This window comes from Pocillopora damicornis, chromosome 8 (genome assembly GCF_964200805.1).
Source record: "Pocillopora damicornis chromosome 8, jaPocDami1.2, whole genome shotgun sequence".
In the NCBI taxonomy this organism is placed as follows: Eukaryota; Metazoa; Cnidaria; class Anthozoa; order Scleractinia; family Pocilloporidae; genus Pocillopora; species Pocillopora damicornis.
Genome location: NC_142677.1, coordinates 3,623,395 through 3,639,553, shown reverse-complemented (window position 1 = coordinate 3,639,553; position 16,159 = coordinate 3,623,395). Strand labels below are relative to the sequence as shown.

At 39.1% G+C, this 16,159-nt stretch overlaps 4 protein-coding genes across 5 annotated transcripts; all 4 read right to left on the bottom strand.

The window, feature by feature from the left end:
* Positions 1 to 647: 647 nt before the first annotated feature.
* LOC113679133 (beta-1,3-galactosyltransferase 5-like) lies at positions 648 to 7,137 on the bottom strand. The gene is made up of 2 exons (XM_027196085.2): positions 7,064 to 7,137; positions 648 to 3,047 (listed from the first exon to the last, which is right to left on the bottom strand). The coding sequence occupies exon 2, from the start codon at positions 3,043 to 3,045 to the stop codon at positions 1,951 to 1,953; it is 1,095 nt and encodes a 364-aa protein (XP_027051886.2). The 5' UTR covers positions 3,046 to 3,047; positions 7,064 to 7,137; the 3' UTR covers positions 648 to 1,950.
* A 1,871-nt stretch (positions 7,138 to 9,008) lies between these two features.
* LOC113679151 (beta-1,3-galactosyltransferase 5-like) lies at positions 9,009 to 11,600 on the bottom strand. 2 transcript variants are annotated; one of them, XM_089214208.1, is made up of 2 exons: positions 11,371 to 11,600; positions 9,009 to 10,970 (listed from the first exon to the last, which is right to left on the bottom strand). In XM_089214208.1, the coding sequence occupies exon 2, from the start codon at positions 10,966 to 10,968 to the stop codon at positions 9,883 to 9,885; it is 1,086 nt and encodes a 361-aa protein (XP_089070334.1). In that variant the 5' UTR covers positions 10,969 to 10,970; positions 11,371 to 11,600; the 3' UTR covers positions 9,009 to 9,882. The 2 variants fall into 2 exon arrangements, with proteins under 2 accessions (XP_089070334.1, XP_027051903.2); XM_027196102.2 differs by lacking the exon at positions 11,371 to 11,600 and having other exon boundaries at positions 9,009 to 11,353.
* Positions 11,601 to 12,725: 1,125 nt separating this feature from the next.
* LOC149040993 (uncharacterized) lies at positions 12,726 to 15,096 on the bottom strand. Its single transcript, XM_089214209.1, has one exon. It carries the CDS (start codon positions 13,704 to 13,706, stop codon positions 12,819 to 12,821), a length of 888 nt encoding a protein of 295 aa, XP_089070335.1. The 5' UTR covers positions 13,707 to 15,096; the 3' UTR covers positions 12,726 to 12,818.
* On the bottom strand, positions 15,067 to 15,997 carry LOC149040992 (uncharacterized). Its single transcript, XM_089214676.1, has 2 exons — positions 15,651 to 15,997; positions 15,067 to 15,158 (listed from the first exon to the last, which is right to left on the bottom strand). The coding sequence occupies exons 1-2, from the start codon at positions 15,964 to 15,966 to the stop codon at positions 15,067 to 15,069; spliced, it is 408 nt and encodes a 135-aa protein (XP_089070802.1). The 5' UTR covers positions 15,967 to 15,997.
* Positions 15,998 to 16,159: the final 162 nt, after the last annotated feature.

Here is a 16,159-nt window from a genome sequence, read left to right as displayed (position 1 = left end):
GACAAATTCTCCTTGTCAGCGCCTAAGTGAATGTATAGCGAGCAGTATGGAGAATATGAATCCTGATGTTAGGGTGTAAAGGGTTAATTGACTTCTCGCTCTTACTTGCTGAGATATTATCTTTAATTTTGAAGCTGTGGGTTCAATCACTGTTCTCTTATTTTATTAGAATCGATAACTTCAAAGAGACAATTTCCGCTTCTTCTGTTATACTGTTCAAATATAGCACAGTTAAAGAACAATATTGGAATACATAGACGACTGCGTGGGTATTACATAGACGACTGCATGGGTATTACATAGACGACGACGTGGGTATTACATAGACGACGACGTGGGTATTACATAGACGACGACGTGGGTATTGCATAGACGACGACGTGGGTATTACATAGACGACTGCGTGGGTATTACATAGACGACGACGTGGGTATTACATAGACGACTGCGTGGGTATTACATAGACGACTGCGTGGGTATTACATAGACGACTGCGTGGGTATTACATAGACGACGACGTGGGTATTACATAGACGACTGCGTGGGTATTACATAGACGACTGCGTGGGTATTACATAGACGACTGCGTGGGTATTACATAGACGACTGCGTGGGTATTACATAGACGACTGCGTGGGTATTACATAGACGACTGCGTGGGTATTACATAGACGACTGCGTGGCGATTACATTGATGACTGTGTGGCGATTACGAAGTTGAGTGCGCTAGAGTTTATGTCGGTTGTCGACATGAACTAAAATAAAGTAACTGTGGAACCAAACACTGTCTAATCCTTGACGTCCGTAGCAAGTTCGCTTGAAGCAGGTCTCCGTACCAGGAAACCGTGACGAGTTTCCGTTCCCGCTGCAAGTGGTCTCTACCAGTCAGGGATAGTTATCAAATTTGACAACCCAGACCAAAACAAAAGAGCAACCAATCGCTGCTCAGACTCACGTTCACGTGACATGTTACTGAGGCAGATAATATGTTCAACATGGCGTCGGAAGGCCGAACGTTAACCAGACTGAGTTTACTAAAGCAACTGTTTTCGACTGGAACTTGTGATTGTAGCTTAAATTGTACACTTGGAAAGGTAAAATTTCGGGCCGATTTTAGATTTGAAAAATACATTGGCTTCTTCTTCTTTTTTCTCAGTCTCAATAATTTCCATTCGTATTATTTTGCTTTCTTGGAGGACGGCGAAGACTCCGGGTTTTTTTTCGCCCCTTATTGTTGCGTTCCCTGCGAGAGTCCTGTAGTGCGAGAACCTCGTCACAATTCCTACTGGCGATATAATCTTCGATTTTGTTCAAGAAAATATTATCAATAAGTGAGGCGCAGTTATTTTAAACCCTTGTCGGTTTATCAATTGTTGGTAAAATAGCGTAGCTTTGTAAGCAATGTAAAAGATGTTGAGTGTAATTACAAGTCTCTGACTCCAGAATATTTATGTTGACGTCACCTAAGAGGTAGAATGATTGACAGATTTCAATACCAGTATATTGTAATTCACTGTAATCATTATCATGGACTTTTTTTCAACCGAAATTATAATTTTATTTTAACGCTATTTAGCCCGCGATGTTACTACTGAAATAAAGCTTTTCCAAAGCTTTTCTGTTCTAATATACTTACCACACAAGTGAATAGTGCTTTTCGTGCGCGCTGATTGGCTAGTTCGGGAGTGAATAGCAAATACTATTTATCTCCGAGCAGCCGAAGAAACAAAATCGCGCGTCAAGACTTTAATTTCCCACCATTTTCTATGTATTGAGAGAAATAAACTACATTTTTGGCATCGATGTTGTATATACTAAAAGAATAATTCACCTCAGTGTCGGTGAAAGTGGTGGGTATTCACGTTGCCGCTTCACGGCTTAGTAAATACCCACCACTATTCACCTCCACTGCGATGAATAAATATATCTTATTAGACGTGGAAAGCCTCTCTATTCATCTTTTAAAATCCTCGTTGTACATCTTCTATAGCCGAAAATCACCAGACAGGTTAAACAGATTACACAGAATAATCGAAGCAGGGACAATTTCAAGTACAGAGATATACAAAGACTGTGAGAGGCGTCGAACTCCTGCCCAGAAGTCTTAGCATGCTTCACTTCATGAATGTAGTTCAATTGACTTGGAGTAAGAAAATCACCAATCGCAAGGAGATCTCTCAACTCACATTCACTTATTAACCACAAAAAGTTAGGCCTTCTTTGAAAAAAACCTTCAATTCTCACTGCAGATATTCCCAGCTGATCTGCTAACAGTCCAACGTAAGCATCATCAGGTCCAATTCGAGTGACCTGCCTTGATAAGTCGAGCATCTTTGGAAGTAAACTCGTTGACAGAACATACATAGCTCCTTTGCAAAACGGTGGATAATAGTCTAACGAAAATTCGTCTTTACTCACGTAATGACGATGCCCCCTCTTTCTTATTACAGTGCCTCCGTGCAGAATGCCAGCGTATAGAGAGTTTGGATCGCCTCGATTCAACAACCATTCTATTAACTTGGGAACGTCAACGTAAACATCACTGTCAGTTTTCAGAATATAGTTACATTTAATTCGCGTCGCCCACTTAAATGACATGAGAAGTTTTGTCGTGATGTTTCGATACTTGTCGATGTAATCAGTTATGAGAAGATCTCCATGCTGTTTGTGTTCCGCCATTAATTTTTCATTTATGTCGCTGCTTGACGATTTTCCCATCATGAATACAACTTTCCATTTGTAATTGTTGTTAGTTTTGTCACAATTTCCCCATGTACGACGTATTGTATCTCTTCTTTTCATCTCATCGTTGGGCGTAATTGAAACTATCACCAGAACGAATAAGTCTTCGAAGTTGGTAACTCGTGGTTCAATGGAAGGGGACAGGATGGGAAAATTGCTTTGATATTTCCTAAGATCTATTTGACGATGACTTGTTTGTACTGCCTGGTCTAAAGAGGGTATGAAATAATTCATCAGGCCCACTGTTACTGCAAAGCATAGTCCACATCGAAAAAGTCTCCGCCAACGAACTTTCTTGGTCATGCCTGCAGAAGTTAAAAACATAGGAAGTTGGAAGTGGCGAGTTGTGGAGGCAGTATGGCCGAGTGGTTAGTGGGCTGGACATGTAATCTGGTGGTCCCGAGTTCAATTCCTCCACCCTGCTACTTACTGGATTTGTTCTCAATTGCCCCGAGTTTAGCTCATTTTACACAACTGATTGCAGGAGGTTTTTGGAACAAAGCCTTCGCGACACCCCCTAATGGCGTTTTGTGTAGTTTACAAGTCAAAACTAACCGTTGACTCACGATTTCCGGAAATCTGACAAAAATATCACTGTAAGGATAAGGTATAGCAAGTTCAATGAATATATTTCGTTCGTAAGACTAACTTTTAATTCTAAACTTGAGGAAAAACGAAATAAAAAAACTGACCTTGACGAACGACGGAAACTCAACGACAGAGAATTCGAATCAGACGGGCATGTCGGTATTTATCCCCTGGTCATTAGCCCTTTTGTCCATATCTATTTTTTTAGCGTATTAAAACTCTTTGATAATCAGATTTGTTTTCAAAACCCTGAAGTGCAGTTTGTCCTTTTTTCCCCGACGACCTTTCTGCAAACAGTTATACACGGCCAATTGGTTAGCCTCCGGCCAGTTGGGACTTTTAAACTCTATATGTTTATTTACAATATTTGAGGGCCATTATTTATATTACTGAGTTACCAGTAATTTATGTTACCCACTTTCAATAAAATTTGAAAAATCTATTTTTTAATTAAGACGCAAAAACGAACACCGAAAGCGCCTCTAGGCAAGTCTGTAGGCATTTTCATATCATGCTACTAGCTTTGACACAGTTTTTGAAAAGTATATGCTTTTTGTGAAGTATTCTTTAAAAGAAAGAAACGCAAAACAAGTCCAAATTAAATATTTATTGTTAATAAAGCATGAACTCTCTTTCAGTATCTTGATTGACACTCTCAGTATCAAATTGAATGTTTTGATATAGCTTAGCGCTAATTGTGTTGTAGCATCACACCTGCTTGATGACAATCTGACAGTTCACTATCCTACTGGTCATGAGAGAAGGCTGATAGTAATTTTAAGCTAAAAACTCTCTCAAGCAGCTTAACGTGGCTGAAACAGTAACACCCTCAACAGGCATTGTGTTGCATAAGTCAACTGTTGGCTTTAAACAAGTAATCAAATGTATTTATCCTCATGTGCATTTTTGTACCTTCTGTGCTTTCGTTCGAACAAAGCCGTAGGCATTATGTTATGGTGTCGTGTAAGTCCGTAAATCTTCCCCAAGCCCCTCAAGGTTTTCAAAATGACAGACTATCGTGAGACACCTTGATCTCTTACGACTCTTACTGGTTCAGTTCCGCCACTGGCCATCGTTAAACGAATCTGATCGGGTCTCTTTGGATTCTTATTTGTTTTTTTCGGGTTTAGTTAATTTTTTCCTGTTATTCTTTAAAACTATACGGCAGTAGGCACATATAGTCATAGACTGCCTTTTATATAATATGCAAGTATACAAAATGCACAAGCTTCGACGAGGCTTTTAGGTATATGCGCGTGGGACACCTTATTTAATTGCAGTAATTTTACGATTAGTTTCTGGTTTGGCTTTTTTAGTACAAAGCTAATGACCAACTTAATATATATGCTGGTGTCGACTTGTTTTGTATTACAATCTAATCTTTTCTGAAGATATTTTTGATTAAGAAGCTCACTAGTTATTTTCAGTCTTAACCTTTTGACATAAAACTAGTCCTTCGTTGAGTCTTCTGGGAAATATACTTCCTCCTGGAAAACTAGAACGACTGGTTAAGTGTCATGCTCAAGTGTCTTGTGACTGCCTAAAGTTTCCAGCCAAGAAGTGCCGGTGTCTCCATCGGTAAGTTTTAATCTCCCAAAATAACCTGTTATGTACTTACCTTTAACCTGAATTTTTTAAACGCACTAGTGTTAAACTGAAATGTTTCTCGATAAAATTTTGTCCAGGCAACCTACGAAAGATAGTGAAAATTTAATATGAAATGGATTTTAACAATGCGTAGTCCGTATGTTAAGCATCTCGCGCGTACGTTACGATCTACCGCCCAAAAATTAAGGTAGGTAACCGCTTGATGAACGATTGTTAATCTTCTGTCACCTCTTCCCTGGTTACTGTAAAAGAACGTGAGCAATGCTAGTAGCGTTCAGTTAAGCAATAAGCATGCAGAAAACAGTTGAGTTGTAAAGTGTAAACCTCGAGCACTGGTTGAACTACAACCAAGCCGACTTTAAAGAGGTGCGAGTTACAGGCGCAGTTCTATTTGTTGAGTAGTTACTAGTCCCCCTCAAAAGCTACCTTAACAAAATGTAGAGCGATTCTATATACTTTAGGTTCTTGCAGAAATAGCTACACGTCTCCAAACTGCTCTAACAGCTGCTTAAACAGCTTCCATTTCGACACTCATCGTGTCTCTCTGAATGACTTTGGCTTGCGACCAGTCAGGGTCTGCAATGCCAACTTTGCTTTGTGGCTGTGCCTAAACTCAGAGCCGAATCTACAGGTTTCCAAACCTCAGAAAATTAGGAATATAAAAATGGTTGCCTACTTCGTCCAATGTGTGGAAAAGTAAACAATATCTGGTATCTCTGGAAAGATTAAAGCCATACGATTTAACACCGCTTGACTCACACTTGCCTGATCCCTCCTCACTGCAAAGAACGCCTTTTCCCGCATTTCAAACTCGAGACGGAAGAGTTAAGTTGAGAACTCTTTCCGGCCCTTCTCAATTCACTGATCCAAAGCAGATGTCAATTCGTATGACGCGCTGCGTTATCCGTCGGTCAATTCGAGGGCTCGACATCATCCCCCGAGTATTTAAACTTTTAAAGATTGGTTCGTTGAAATTCCCCCTAACTCCGTGCCAAAATTGTGTTCAAATGCCTAACCCAAGTGTCGGATTTAACGGTCGATTTTTTTAAGCAAGGCAAAATCAGCGATCTTGACTTTCTATTCATTGAGCAGCAAATGATTTGATTATTGAAGCTTTACTTAGAATTGACCTTAATCAAGCTTCCAAACCAAATGTGGGCGGTGTTAGGATGTAAACGAAAGAAACCTTAAAGTTTAACAATTGCCGGACTTCCAAATCTCGTTAGATGCTATCGAAATGTGCTTTAGAGAACTCAACGCTGTAATAATGAAATCAAATATTACAACATAAAGCGGCGAATCGGCGAGCAATTTCAAAAGGCTTCGTCCAAAGGGTTTTCGATTGGTAAACCTTATTGGAAGGTTAAACATATTATACGCGCGGATATTTAACGAATTGCGTTGTATTTTTGCGAGTCCCGAAGGGGCAAGAAAATTACGAGCAATGAGCAAAATGTCCGCTTGTATCATATTTTGACCCATTGAAATAAAATTAAATATTTATAACTCCAGTATAATTTCATTTTTGTATCTTTGGCTTCTCAGGTTTTCGAAGTACTTCATACAGCCCTATCTTTATAATGGGGGACCACACTACTGCTGCTCAAAAAATTCCTTTATGAAATGGGCTGAGGAAACTCAAAAACGAGATAACAACTGAGATGCGCCAACCAAAGGCCAAACACTCTAAATACAAATTAATTGAAGGAAAAAACATCCGCAGAATATTGGAATTTATCAACAAGATTCTATTTTTCTTTTCGTGGGTTTGGAGCATTACTTATTTCAAATCTGGTTGTTGTTACAGTTTGAAAGCTTTGCTATCAATGAGAAACATGTACTGACTGAATACGAAGAAAAGGATTGGAATGGTTCTTCTTCAAAAGCTGTCAATGAACTTGTTAATGAGGTGAGCCTCACGCAAGATTTGAAGCTGGTTTTTTTTTTGTTTGTTTTTGTTTTTTTGTTATTTTACCATCAATTGAATGTAATCTTTCAGGTTGATCCAACTAAAAATCTCACTTTCAATCGGACGCTGACAAATAATGAGCACCAAGGTCGATCTAAACTGAAACTTCCCAGGTCACAGTAAACCTTGTGTGTGAAGGAAAAGCGTTCTACCAACCTGACGAAGCAGATGACTTTGATGAAGATGATCCTGATGAAGACTTAAATATCTGACTTATATGTTAAATAAAGAGGAGGAAACACTTTTAATAATGTACAGTTTTATTGAAAATTTTACCTGTTTCAGTTTAGCCTGCAGCGCAGGTGTCTTATCAGTATGTTTTCAATAATACCTATTGCTCTACCCCTCCCCTCTCCTTCATTTTGACTGTTGCTCACCCCCTTGGTACAAATATCTTTCTCTCCTCAGTCCTTCACTGCTTAAAAAAAAGTTAGTGCCAGTCACTTATCAAATTATGACTTTTCTTGTTGTGCTATTTGTAAGCCACAACTAGATATATTAATTTCTTTTAATTTTACTTGGTAAAAATCCTAAGGAAATTCCCAGCGTCTCCTTGGATTGCTTTCCTGCAAAGCATAGTGCACAATTACACTTTATTTATTCCAAATTGCACTCGAAATCATGTGATTACCCGCACAAACATATCAGCATACATTATGGTTTTCTTTAGGGTTATGATGATATGTCCCTTTATCTCCTCAGATTGAAATAGCATTTCTCTACACTCTGTCTCATAAGTGACTCTTTATTTTAGCTCTGAAAATTTGATTGAAGTTTTGGTGCATTCACTCTTAAGTCTCTGACGATCCTTGCAATCTGATCGGCTCTCAGCAGTGCAACCTAGTCTAGCTCTAAATCGCTTCTTTTTCTAAGTCAATCCGAGAGAAACTTAACACAACCAATCAGATTTCAAGGCTTGTTTAAAGCAACCAATCAAATTGCAGGAAAATGAGAGACAAAGAAGGGAAGTTTAACAACCTTTTGTCCCCACTAAGCCTTTTCTTTTTATCCCAAAATATGAATGAATTTAATTTCTTACAATAATTGAAGAACTGCAACTTTTGTGATTGTTAATAGGTGTAAAAGAGTGGTAATTGAAATTTGTGCCTTGTTATTTTGGTCAGAAATCATACTTGTAGTTCCAGACTCAATTTCGTTCCACTCAGTTAATGATTGCACAAATGAATGTATGAATGTAATTGAACTAATGAAGAGATAATCAAATACGATCTTATTTTCTTTTAGAAATCCTTGTGGAAAACCTTCTACGACCTAAAAACGGCAGACACGTTAAAATGATTAAAAATAATATAAATAGGAAAGATTTCTCAAGTAACGAAATACAAAGATAGTAAGAGGCAGAAGAGGCGTGCTTCACTTCATGAATGTAGTTCAATTGACTTGGAGTAAGTGAGTCACCAATTCCAAGGAGATCTCTCAACTCACATTTACTCATAAACCAGAAGATATACGGTAAGAGACTTTTCTGAAAAAATCTGTCTATTCCCTCTGAAGATATTCCCAGCTGAGGCAGAAGAGGCGTGCTTCACTTCATGAATGTAATTCAATTGACTTGGAGTAAGTGAGTCACCAATTCCAAGAAGATCTCATTGACTTTGTATTGTATATTGTTGTTTCTATACATTCCTACACGTCCAGCAGAAAGAGGTGTAGGAAAATATTCAATATTGTAATTTGTTATGTTTGAATTGAAGTCAAGATTATCGTAATTAATTTTTCTTTCCGTTACTGCTAAAAGATTAAAATGAAAATTTAGTTCGTATAAGATATGGGTTTGATAGTTGTCCAAGGTTTTTCTAAAGTTTCGTATATTGGTGTGAAACAAAGAGAGGCAAGATTCGAACGACCTATTCCTACTTATTAACTGCGCAAAGATAGACGAAGAGTTGTATTTACAACGGATGGCTCCCAAATGAAGCGTTACAATCTAGATCGATACCTGAATTTACATTTAGACTAAAGAAATCAACTTCATGAAATCTTATGAGTCTATCGAGATACTTTTTGGTTGGTAGTTGTGTTTGCAATGCATTATTAAACTGGCCATGAGCACAACGCATTTCAATACCATTATGTGGTAATTCGCGAAACAATAATTGTATTGGCTTAGCAATGTTCACAGAAACCATATCTAACGAAAATGTTATCTATTCCATTATGCCCTTCTTGCTTATCTGAGGAATGACTTAGAGCGTGTACGAAGAAGTGTTTTATCAATCTTTTGCATAGGTCTATCAAATTCTAAGAAATTACAAGTACAAGTACGCCCTATCAGCAGAAGAAAAGACGGGCACATGTTTACTCAAAGCTGTTTAGTTGTGTGATATCAAACTCTAACCTCAGACTACACGAGTCATTGCCTGCCAAGAACATTTTAAAATACATATATATATATACGTTTAAAAGTATTGCGACTAGCACAGACCATTTTAGTAATACCTTAATTCCCCCCTATGGAAAGTAACTTGTTGACATTTTTGATAACGTTTACATCTACAGCGTTTTATATTATATGTATATCATAGATCCTAGCATTATTTTAAATTATAAACTTTATTTTACCGAAATTATAATTGTATTTTGAATTAATTTACATAGTCTGCGAACAGCGATATTACTATTGAAATAGAGCTTTTCCAAAGATACTCTATTTAGGCATACACATAGCACACAGGTAAATAGTGCTAATTCTATTCACCTCCGAGCAGCCGAGGAGACAAAATCGCGCGCCAAGACTTTAATTTCCCACCGTTTTCTATGTATTGAAATGAATAAAAAACAATTTTTTGGTATCGATGTGGTATATATACTAAATGAATTACTCACCTCAGTGTCGGTGAAAGTGGTGAATATTCACCTTGCCGCTCCACAGCTTAGTGATTATCCATCACCATTCATCTCCATTGTGGTGAATAAATATATCTTACTGAGACGGGGAAAGCCTCTCGCTTCATTTATGAAATTCTTGTTTTACTTCTTCTGTAGCCGAAAAAAAACAGACTGGGTAAACAGATTACACAGAATAATCGAAGTAGGGACAATTTCATGTACAGAGATATACAAAGACTGTGAGAGGCGTCGAACCCCTGCCCAGAAGTCTTAGCATGCTTCACTTCATGAATGTAGTTCAATTGACTTGGAGTAAGAAAATCACCAATCGCAAGGAGATCTCTCAACTCACATTCACTTATCAACCACAAAAAGTTAGGTCTTTTTTGAAAAAAACCTTCAATTCTCACTGCAGATATTCCCAGCTGATCTGCTAACAGTCCAACGTAAGCATCATCAGGTCCAATTCGAGTGACCTGCCTTGATAAGTCGAGCATCTTTGGAAGTAAACTCGTTGACAGAACATACATAGCTCCTTTGCAAAACGGTGGATAATAGTCTAACGAAAATTCGTCTTTACTCACGTAATGACGATGCCCCCTCTTTCTTATTACAGTGCCTCCGTGCAGAATGCCAGCGTACAGAGAGTTTGGATGGCCTCGATTCAGCAACCATTTCATTAACTCAGGAATATCAACGTAAACATCGCTGTCAGTTTTCAGAATATAATTACATCTAATTCGCGTCGCCCACTTAAATGACATGAGAAGTTTTGTCGTGATGTTTCGATACTTGTCGATGTAATCAGCTATAAGAAGATCTCCATACCGTTTGTGTTCTGCCATTAATTTTTCATTCCTGTCGCTACTCGAGGATTTGCCCATCATGAATACAACCTTCCATTTATTATTGTTGTTAGTTTTGTCACAATTCCCCCATGTGCGACGTATTGTATCTCTTCTTTTCATCTCATCGTTGGGCGAAGTTGAAACTATCACCAGAACGAATAAGTCTTCAAAGTCGGTAACTCGTGGTTCAATGGAAGGGGACAGGATGGGAAAATTGCTTTGATATTTCCTAAGATCGATTTGACGATGACTTGTTTGTACTGCCTGGTCTAAAGAGGGTATGAAATAATTCATCAGGCCCACTGTTACTGCAAAGCATAGTCCACATCGAATAAGTCTCCGCCAACGAACTTTCTTGGTCATGCCTGCAGAAGTTAAAAACATAGGAAGTTGGAAGTGGCGAGTTGTGGAGGCAGTATGGCTGAGTGGTTAGTGGGCTGGACATGTAATCTGGTGGTCCCGAGTTCAATTCCTCCACCCTGCTACTTACTGGATTTGTTCTCAATTGCCCCGAGTTTAACACATTGGCTACACTCTACACAATTGATTGCTAAAAGGTTTTTGGAACAAAGCTTTCGCGACAACCCCTGATGGTGTTGTGCGTAGCTTAAAGGTCAAAACTAACCCTTGACCGCAGGATTTCCGGAGAATCTGAAAATAATATCACTGTAGGAAAAGGTATAAGGGGTTTATTGAATATATTTCGTTTGTAAGACTAACTTTTGATTCTAAACTTGATGAAAAACGAGAAAAAAATGAACTGACCTTAACGAACGACGAAAACTCAACGAGAGCGAAATTCGAAGAGACCTTAAGAAAAAATATTCAAGATAATATTCTATATTATTGTCTTTCTCAAGCATCAGACGGTCCTGTCGGTATTTACCCCCTGTTCATTAGCTCTTTTGTCTATATATATTTTTTCACGTTTTAAAACTCTTTGATTATCTGATTTCTTTTCAAAACCCTAGCCTGAAGTGCATTTTGTCCTTATTTTTTCCGACAACCTTTCTGCAAACAGTTACACACGGCCAGCTGGTTTGCCTCCGGCCAGTTGAGACTTTTAAACGTTATATGTTTATTACAATATTTGAGGGCCATTATGTATATTACTGAGTTACCACTAATTTATGTTAGCCAATTTTAATAAAATTTGGGTATTTATTTTAAGACGCAACAAAGAGCACCGAAGGCACCTTTAGGCAAGTCTGCAGACATTTGCATATCATCCTACTAGTTTACCACACTTTTTGAAAACTATACTGCTTTTTTGAAGTATTCTTTAAAAGAAAGAAACGCGAAACAAGTCCAAATTATATATTTATTGTTAATAGAGCATGAACTCTCTTTCAGTATCTTGATTTACATTCTCAGTATCAAATTGAATGTTTTGATATAGCTTAGCGCTAATTATGTTGTAGCATCACACCTGCTTGATGACAATCTGTCAGTGCACTATTCTACTGGTCATGAGAGAAGGCTGATAGTAATTTTAAGCTAAAAACTCTCTCAAGTAGCTTAACGCGGCCTAAACAGTAAACAGCCTCAACAGGCATTTTGTTGCATAAGTCGACTGTTGGCTTTAAACATGTAAGAGGGTCTGAATGGGGGGGTCAAAATGTCGGTTGTCGGTTAAAATTTCATTACTTTGTCGGTTGTCGGTTAAGATTTTTGACCTTTGTCGGTTGTCGGTAAATCTCAGTTAATAATAAAAAATACACGTTAATTATTCACATTTATTATGCAATTTGCCCAGTTTTAAGACTTTAAACTCTAGACGAAGTGTAATACTTGAAATAATTCATTATTTGTTTTCACTTAAACCTCGTTAACGCTGTTTTTTAATTTAGCAACGTGCTCATCTACCCCACTTTTGTTTGCAAATCTAGTATACCGATATAATTCACCAAAGCTTTTATTATAGATGTGAATTTGTTTCCTGTCGACTACGGGGCATCGAAGTAAATCAAGAGAGGTAAATTCTACAAAGAATGAAACACCCACTCTAGCCCCTGGGATACCTAATTTTAATTTGTAAGCTACGGAAGTCTTTTTTCCGAGACGTCCACAAAAACTCACTACACTTATTATTCAACGGCTCTCGTGGCTTTTCTGCGAGGTTTCTTTTTTTTTCTCTTTTTTTTTGCCAAAAATTTGGTTGTCATACGTATCAATCTGCACCGTTAAATGGATTTTTTAACTGTTAGTACCTCTTACATGTCGAGACGCACAAATGCACGAACAGCCCTGCCGGATCGGGTAACACACGCTCTGTTGACAACCTCTGGATGTTCTTCAAAATCTGACTCCTCGTCATCCGAATCTGTCTCATACTCATCGATTTGTACTTCTCTGTGATCCTCAAACACCTCAGTAACATTCCCTTCGTCCACAAATTGTATGCTGACAACGCGTTGTGCATTTGCGGACGATACAGTGTTTTCTTCAGGATATCGAAGCCTCTCTTCGGACTCGTCGGTGTGGTGAACGGCGTAGACAGCTGGCGGCAAGGCCCCAGCCTTATCTTTTGTGGTCTCACTCCTAACCGTCCATTGGCGTACTGGTCTGTAACTCTCTAGCCACTCTTTGATCTGTCCTTCCATCCCTGGTGTTATGTCCTCACTTGGCAAAGGTGTCATCGTAGCTATAGCAGAAAGGGGCATGGCGGATTGAGGTACCGGATAGTAGGATTTGTCTTGCGTGTAGTACTTTGCTGCCCATCTAGATGTGCGCTTCAGAGATTCCTTGCAAATTGTTCCAAAATCCTGGGCATATGTAAGTATCGTAAATGTCTCGTGTTTAAGGTGCGAAACAGCGTGCAAATTTTTCACTACTGTTGTGAGCAACGTTTCGAGCAGCAGATCATCTACAAATTGGGGGTTAATGTCCATCACGTTCTTGTATAGCCTTTCTGTGCCCTTTTTAAGCAAAGACACAGATACTTGCGTCTTCTGTGATACAGTTCCCTGTGGACCATTGGTTGCAGACGTCTCGCTCAACTGGTAGCGTTCTTTCACCTTACTCACAGTGTCTTTTACATAGCTGTCAATCTTTGTCACGTTCTCTTTTGCTTGTTTCAAGGACACTCCGTCTGGTTTCATACCCTTAGAACGAATTCCAAAGGTATCGTAAAGGGAGCCAAGAATCCCCAGAAAAGATACCGTTTCTGAGAGGCTCGTCACTATCTTCAGTTTTCCAGCGGAAACATCTGTAACAAACAAGTTCTTGTCTACAGAGCATATCCCTTCGATTTGTTTGAATGAGCATGAGTCTTGTGTCCCATCGGAAGAACTGTTGTGGCCACTTCCTACCAATTGAAAGTCCTAACCGATTTATCACCAGGGTTGTATTGCATAACCTTTCCCGCCTTTGTATCCGTGTAAACTACCCTCCCGTTCAAGGTGCATACTTGCTTTACCTCAGAGCAAGGAAGAGTCGAGTTGCATACAGCTTTGGTCACTGTCTTTGCGCTAAGTTCACATTTATAAAGCCCACCTTGACTCGAGGCTCCTGAGAAGAATGCGCATTGGTCAAGTAGAGTAATAGACAAAAGATTTATGATGCTGGATGGATAGGCAGTGAATTTCGTAGCATTGCCGTGAATGGTCACTCCATCAAATGTCAATGTTAGACATTGACTCTCATCATCACTACAAAATAACAAATCATTGCTTGCAGCATAGATAGCAGAAGGCTTATCAAGACGATTAGGATGCATCTGGACGTGTTCTGCACAGTCCATGTTCTTAGAAATGGCACCCAAGTGGTCCTTAAGTCTTTCGTGCAAAACGGGAACCGTTCCATCCGTTGGGAGAGATAGTGCCTCTAAGTGCCTCAGAAGTTCAGCTCGTCGCCTGAGTGACTTTGTACTTATCTTCACTTTTCCCTCGAAGTCCAAAAGAAATTGTAGATATTCCCCTTTCGCACAAGAATGCAATCCCATCGATGAAGCACAAGTTCCTAGCATCCTTCAGTCCATCTCGCACAACAGAGACATCTGCTGGCTGGTGCAATCTTATTGTTATGAGTCTTGATAAACCTGTCTCAAAGTTGTAATCAAGCGCAAGGATTGAGCCTGTTGGGCCTTAAGAAACTGCGATCGGGTGAGGGCATACACCACGTTGGTTACTTTTCCAAAACCTGTATTGTTCTGGTACGATGGTATGCACAACGTTTTTCGTTGTATAAACAAGGCAGTGTTTATAAACAAGGAATACCGCAGAATTTCCAAAGTAGCGAAATTTATGACTTTTGAAAATCAGGTAAACGAACTACAAGTGCTAATTCAGCCCTACCATCCTGAAACTTTTGAAGGTCTCCTTGTTGCCTTCCGTTTCTCTCGATGTCACCTCCTTCAGTCATGATCCTCTTTGCCAGATTTTCATCTTCTTTTGCTTCTTCTCGTGATTTCCGTTTCCTTCTCACTTTTGACTCGTCACCTTTCTTCTCAGCGTCGTTCATTCACTTCTGCTTGATTTTATCAGATGTAGCCGGCGCCTTCAGCAACACTACTGGCTTTCCGTTCCAGTTTGTGACCTCTTGGATAATGTGTACTAAAATATTAAATACCGTGTGTTTTAAGTTTTCTCTTTAGTAGGCTTTTGAGTAACTTACACAGTTCTTATCAGCAAATGCTCGTCAAGATGTATAAAACGTGTACATCGAGCGAAATCTCTCGTGCGTAGCTTCCCTCGAGGAGAGAATTGAATATTATTTGAACGTCTGGTTTTCAGAAACGAATAAATTTAAGGGCGTGTATTAATTAACCGGGGTCTTTAATATGTTAAGCTACGCTGTTGTTCATTCACCAATTAATCAGAAAGAAGCTTATAAACTGATTTACTCGCTACTTCTTTGTAGAGATTTTTCTTCTCAATTTTCGCATTCAAATGGACGGTGAAAAGGAAAGAAAAACATTCCGCTCCACAAAACAACAAACAAAAAACGGTGGAACCAGAGTTTAACCACGTTAATATTTGAGCTTAATATTTAACTACAGAACTAAAGTGATTCATCAAACTCCGCTGCACGCGTTCCACACTTACCGTTGAGCTCACTGCTACTTTCATCCGATATTAAATTTGGAAGTTCAAGCTGCCATTGCCCATCCGTCACAATTGCAAAATTTTCGCATTTGCCCGCAGGCGATTTCGCCAGGCGAAATAACTTTAACGAAAATCCGCCAATTCCATATTGATGTGCCTGCTCCTTTAGTCCTAAAAACTCCGTAAGATGTTTTTTTAGTTCAGATACTCCTCTATGAGCTTCTTTGTCTACTGGGACCCTGCTTCGATGACGTTCGATGGCGACTTCTTCACCTTTTCGAAAAAAACTCACGATGACTTTAGCAATCCCAGTCATGACCCGACCGCATGAACAAACAACGAGCAATAAAAAGACATCAGCAGGGCGTCTCGTCGGCTCGATTGTGATCCGCTGTTCTTGAAATGAGACAGCAGGGCGTCTTGTCAGCCCGATTACGAGCCGCTATTCTAGAAATGAGCCCACGCTGCTCACCGAAAAGAAGGATCCTGTGGATTTAAAGTAATTTGAA

Coding starts and splice junctions, on each gene's coding strand:
- LOC113679133 (XM_027196085.2), bottom strand. CDS start 3,045: ATGACCAAGAAAGTTCGTTGGCGGAGACTTTTTCGATGTGGACTATGC.
- LOC113679151 (XM_027196102.2), bottom strand. CDS start 10,989: ATGTTTTTAACTTCTGCAGGCATGACCAAGAAAGTTCGTTGGCGGAGA.
- LOC149040993 (XM_089214209.1), bottom strand. CDS start 13,706: ATGAAACCAGACGGAGTGTCCTTGAAACAAGCAAAAGAGAACGTGACA.
- LOC149040992 (XM_089214676.1), bottom strand. CDS start 15,966: ATGACTGGGATTGCTAAAGTCATCGTGAGTTTTTTTCGAAAAGGTGAA. Junction 15,159..15,650: donor AAGTAGCAGTGAGCTCAACG/GTAAGTGTGGAA, acceptor TTAATATTTTAG/TACACATTATCCAAGAGGTC.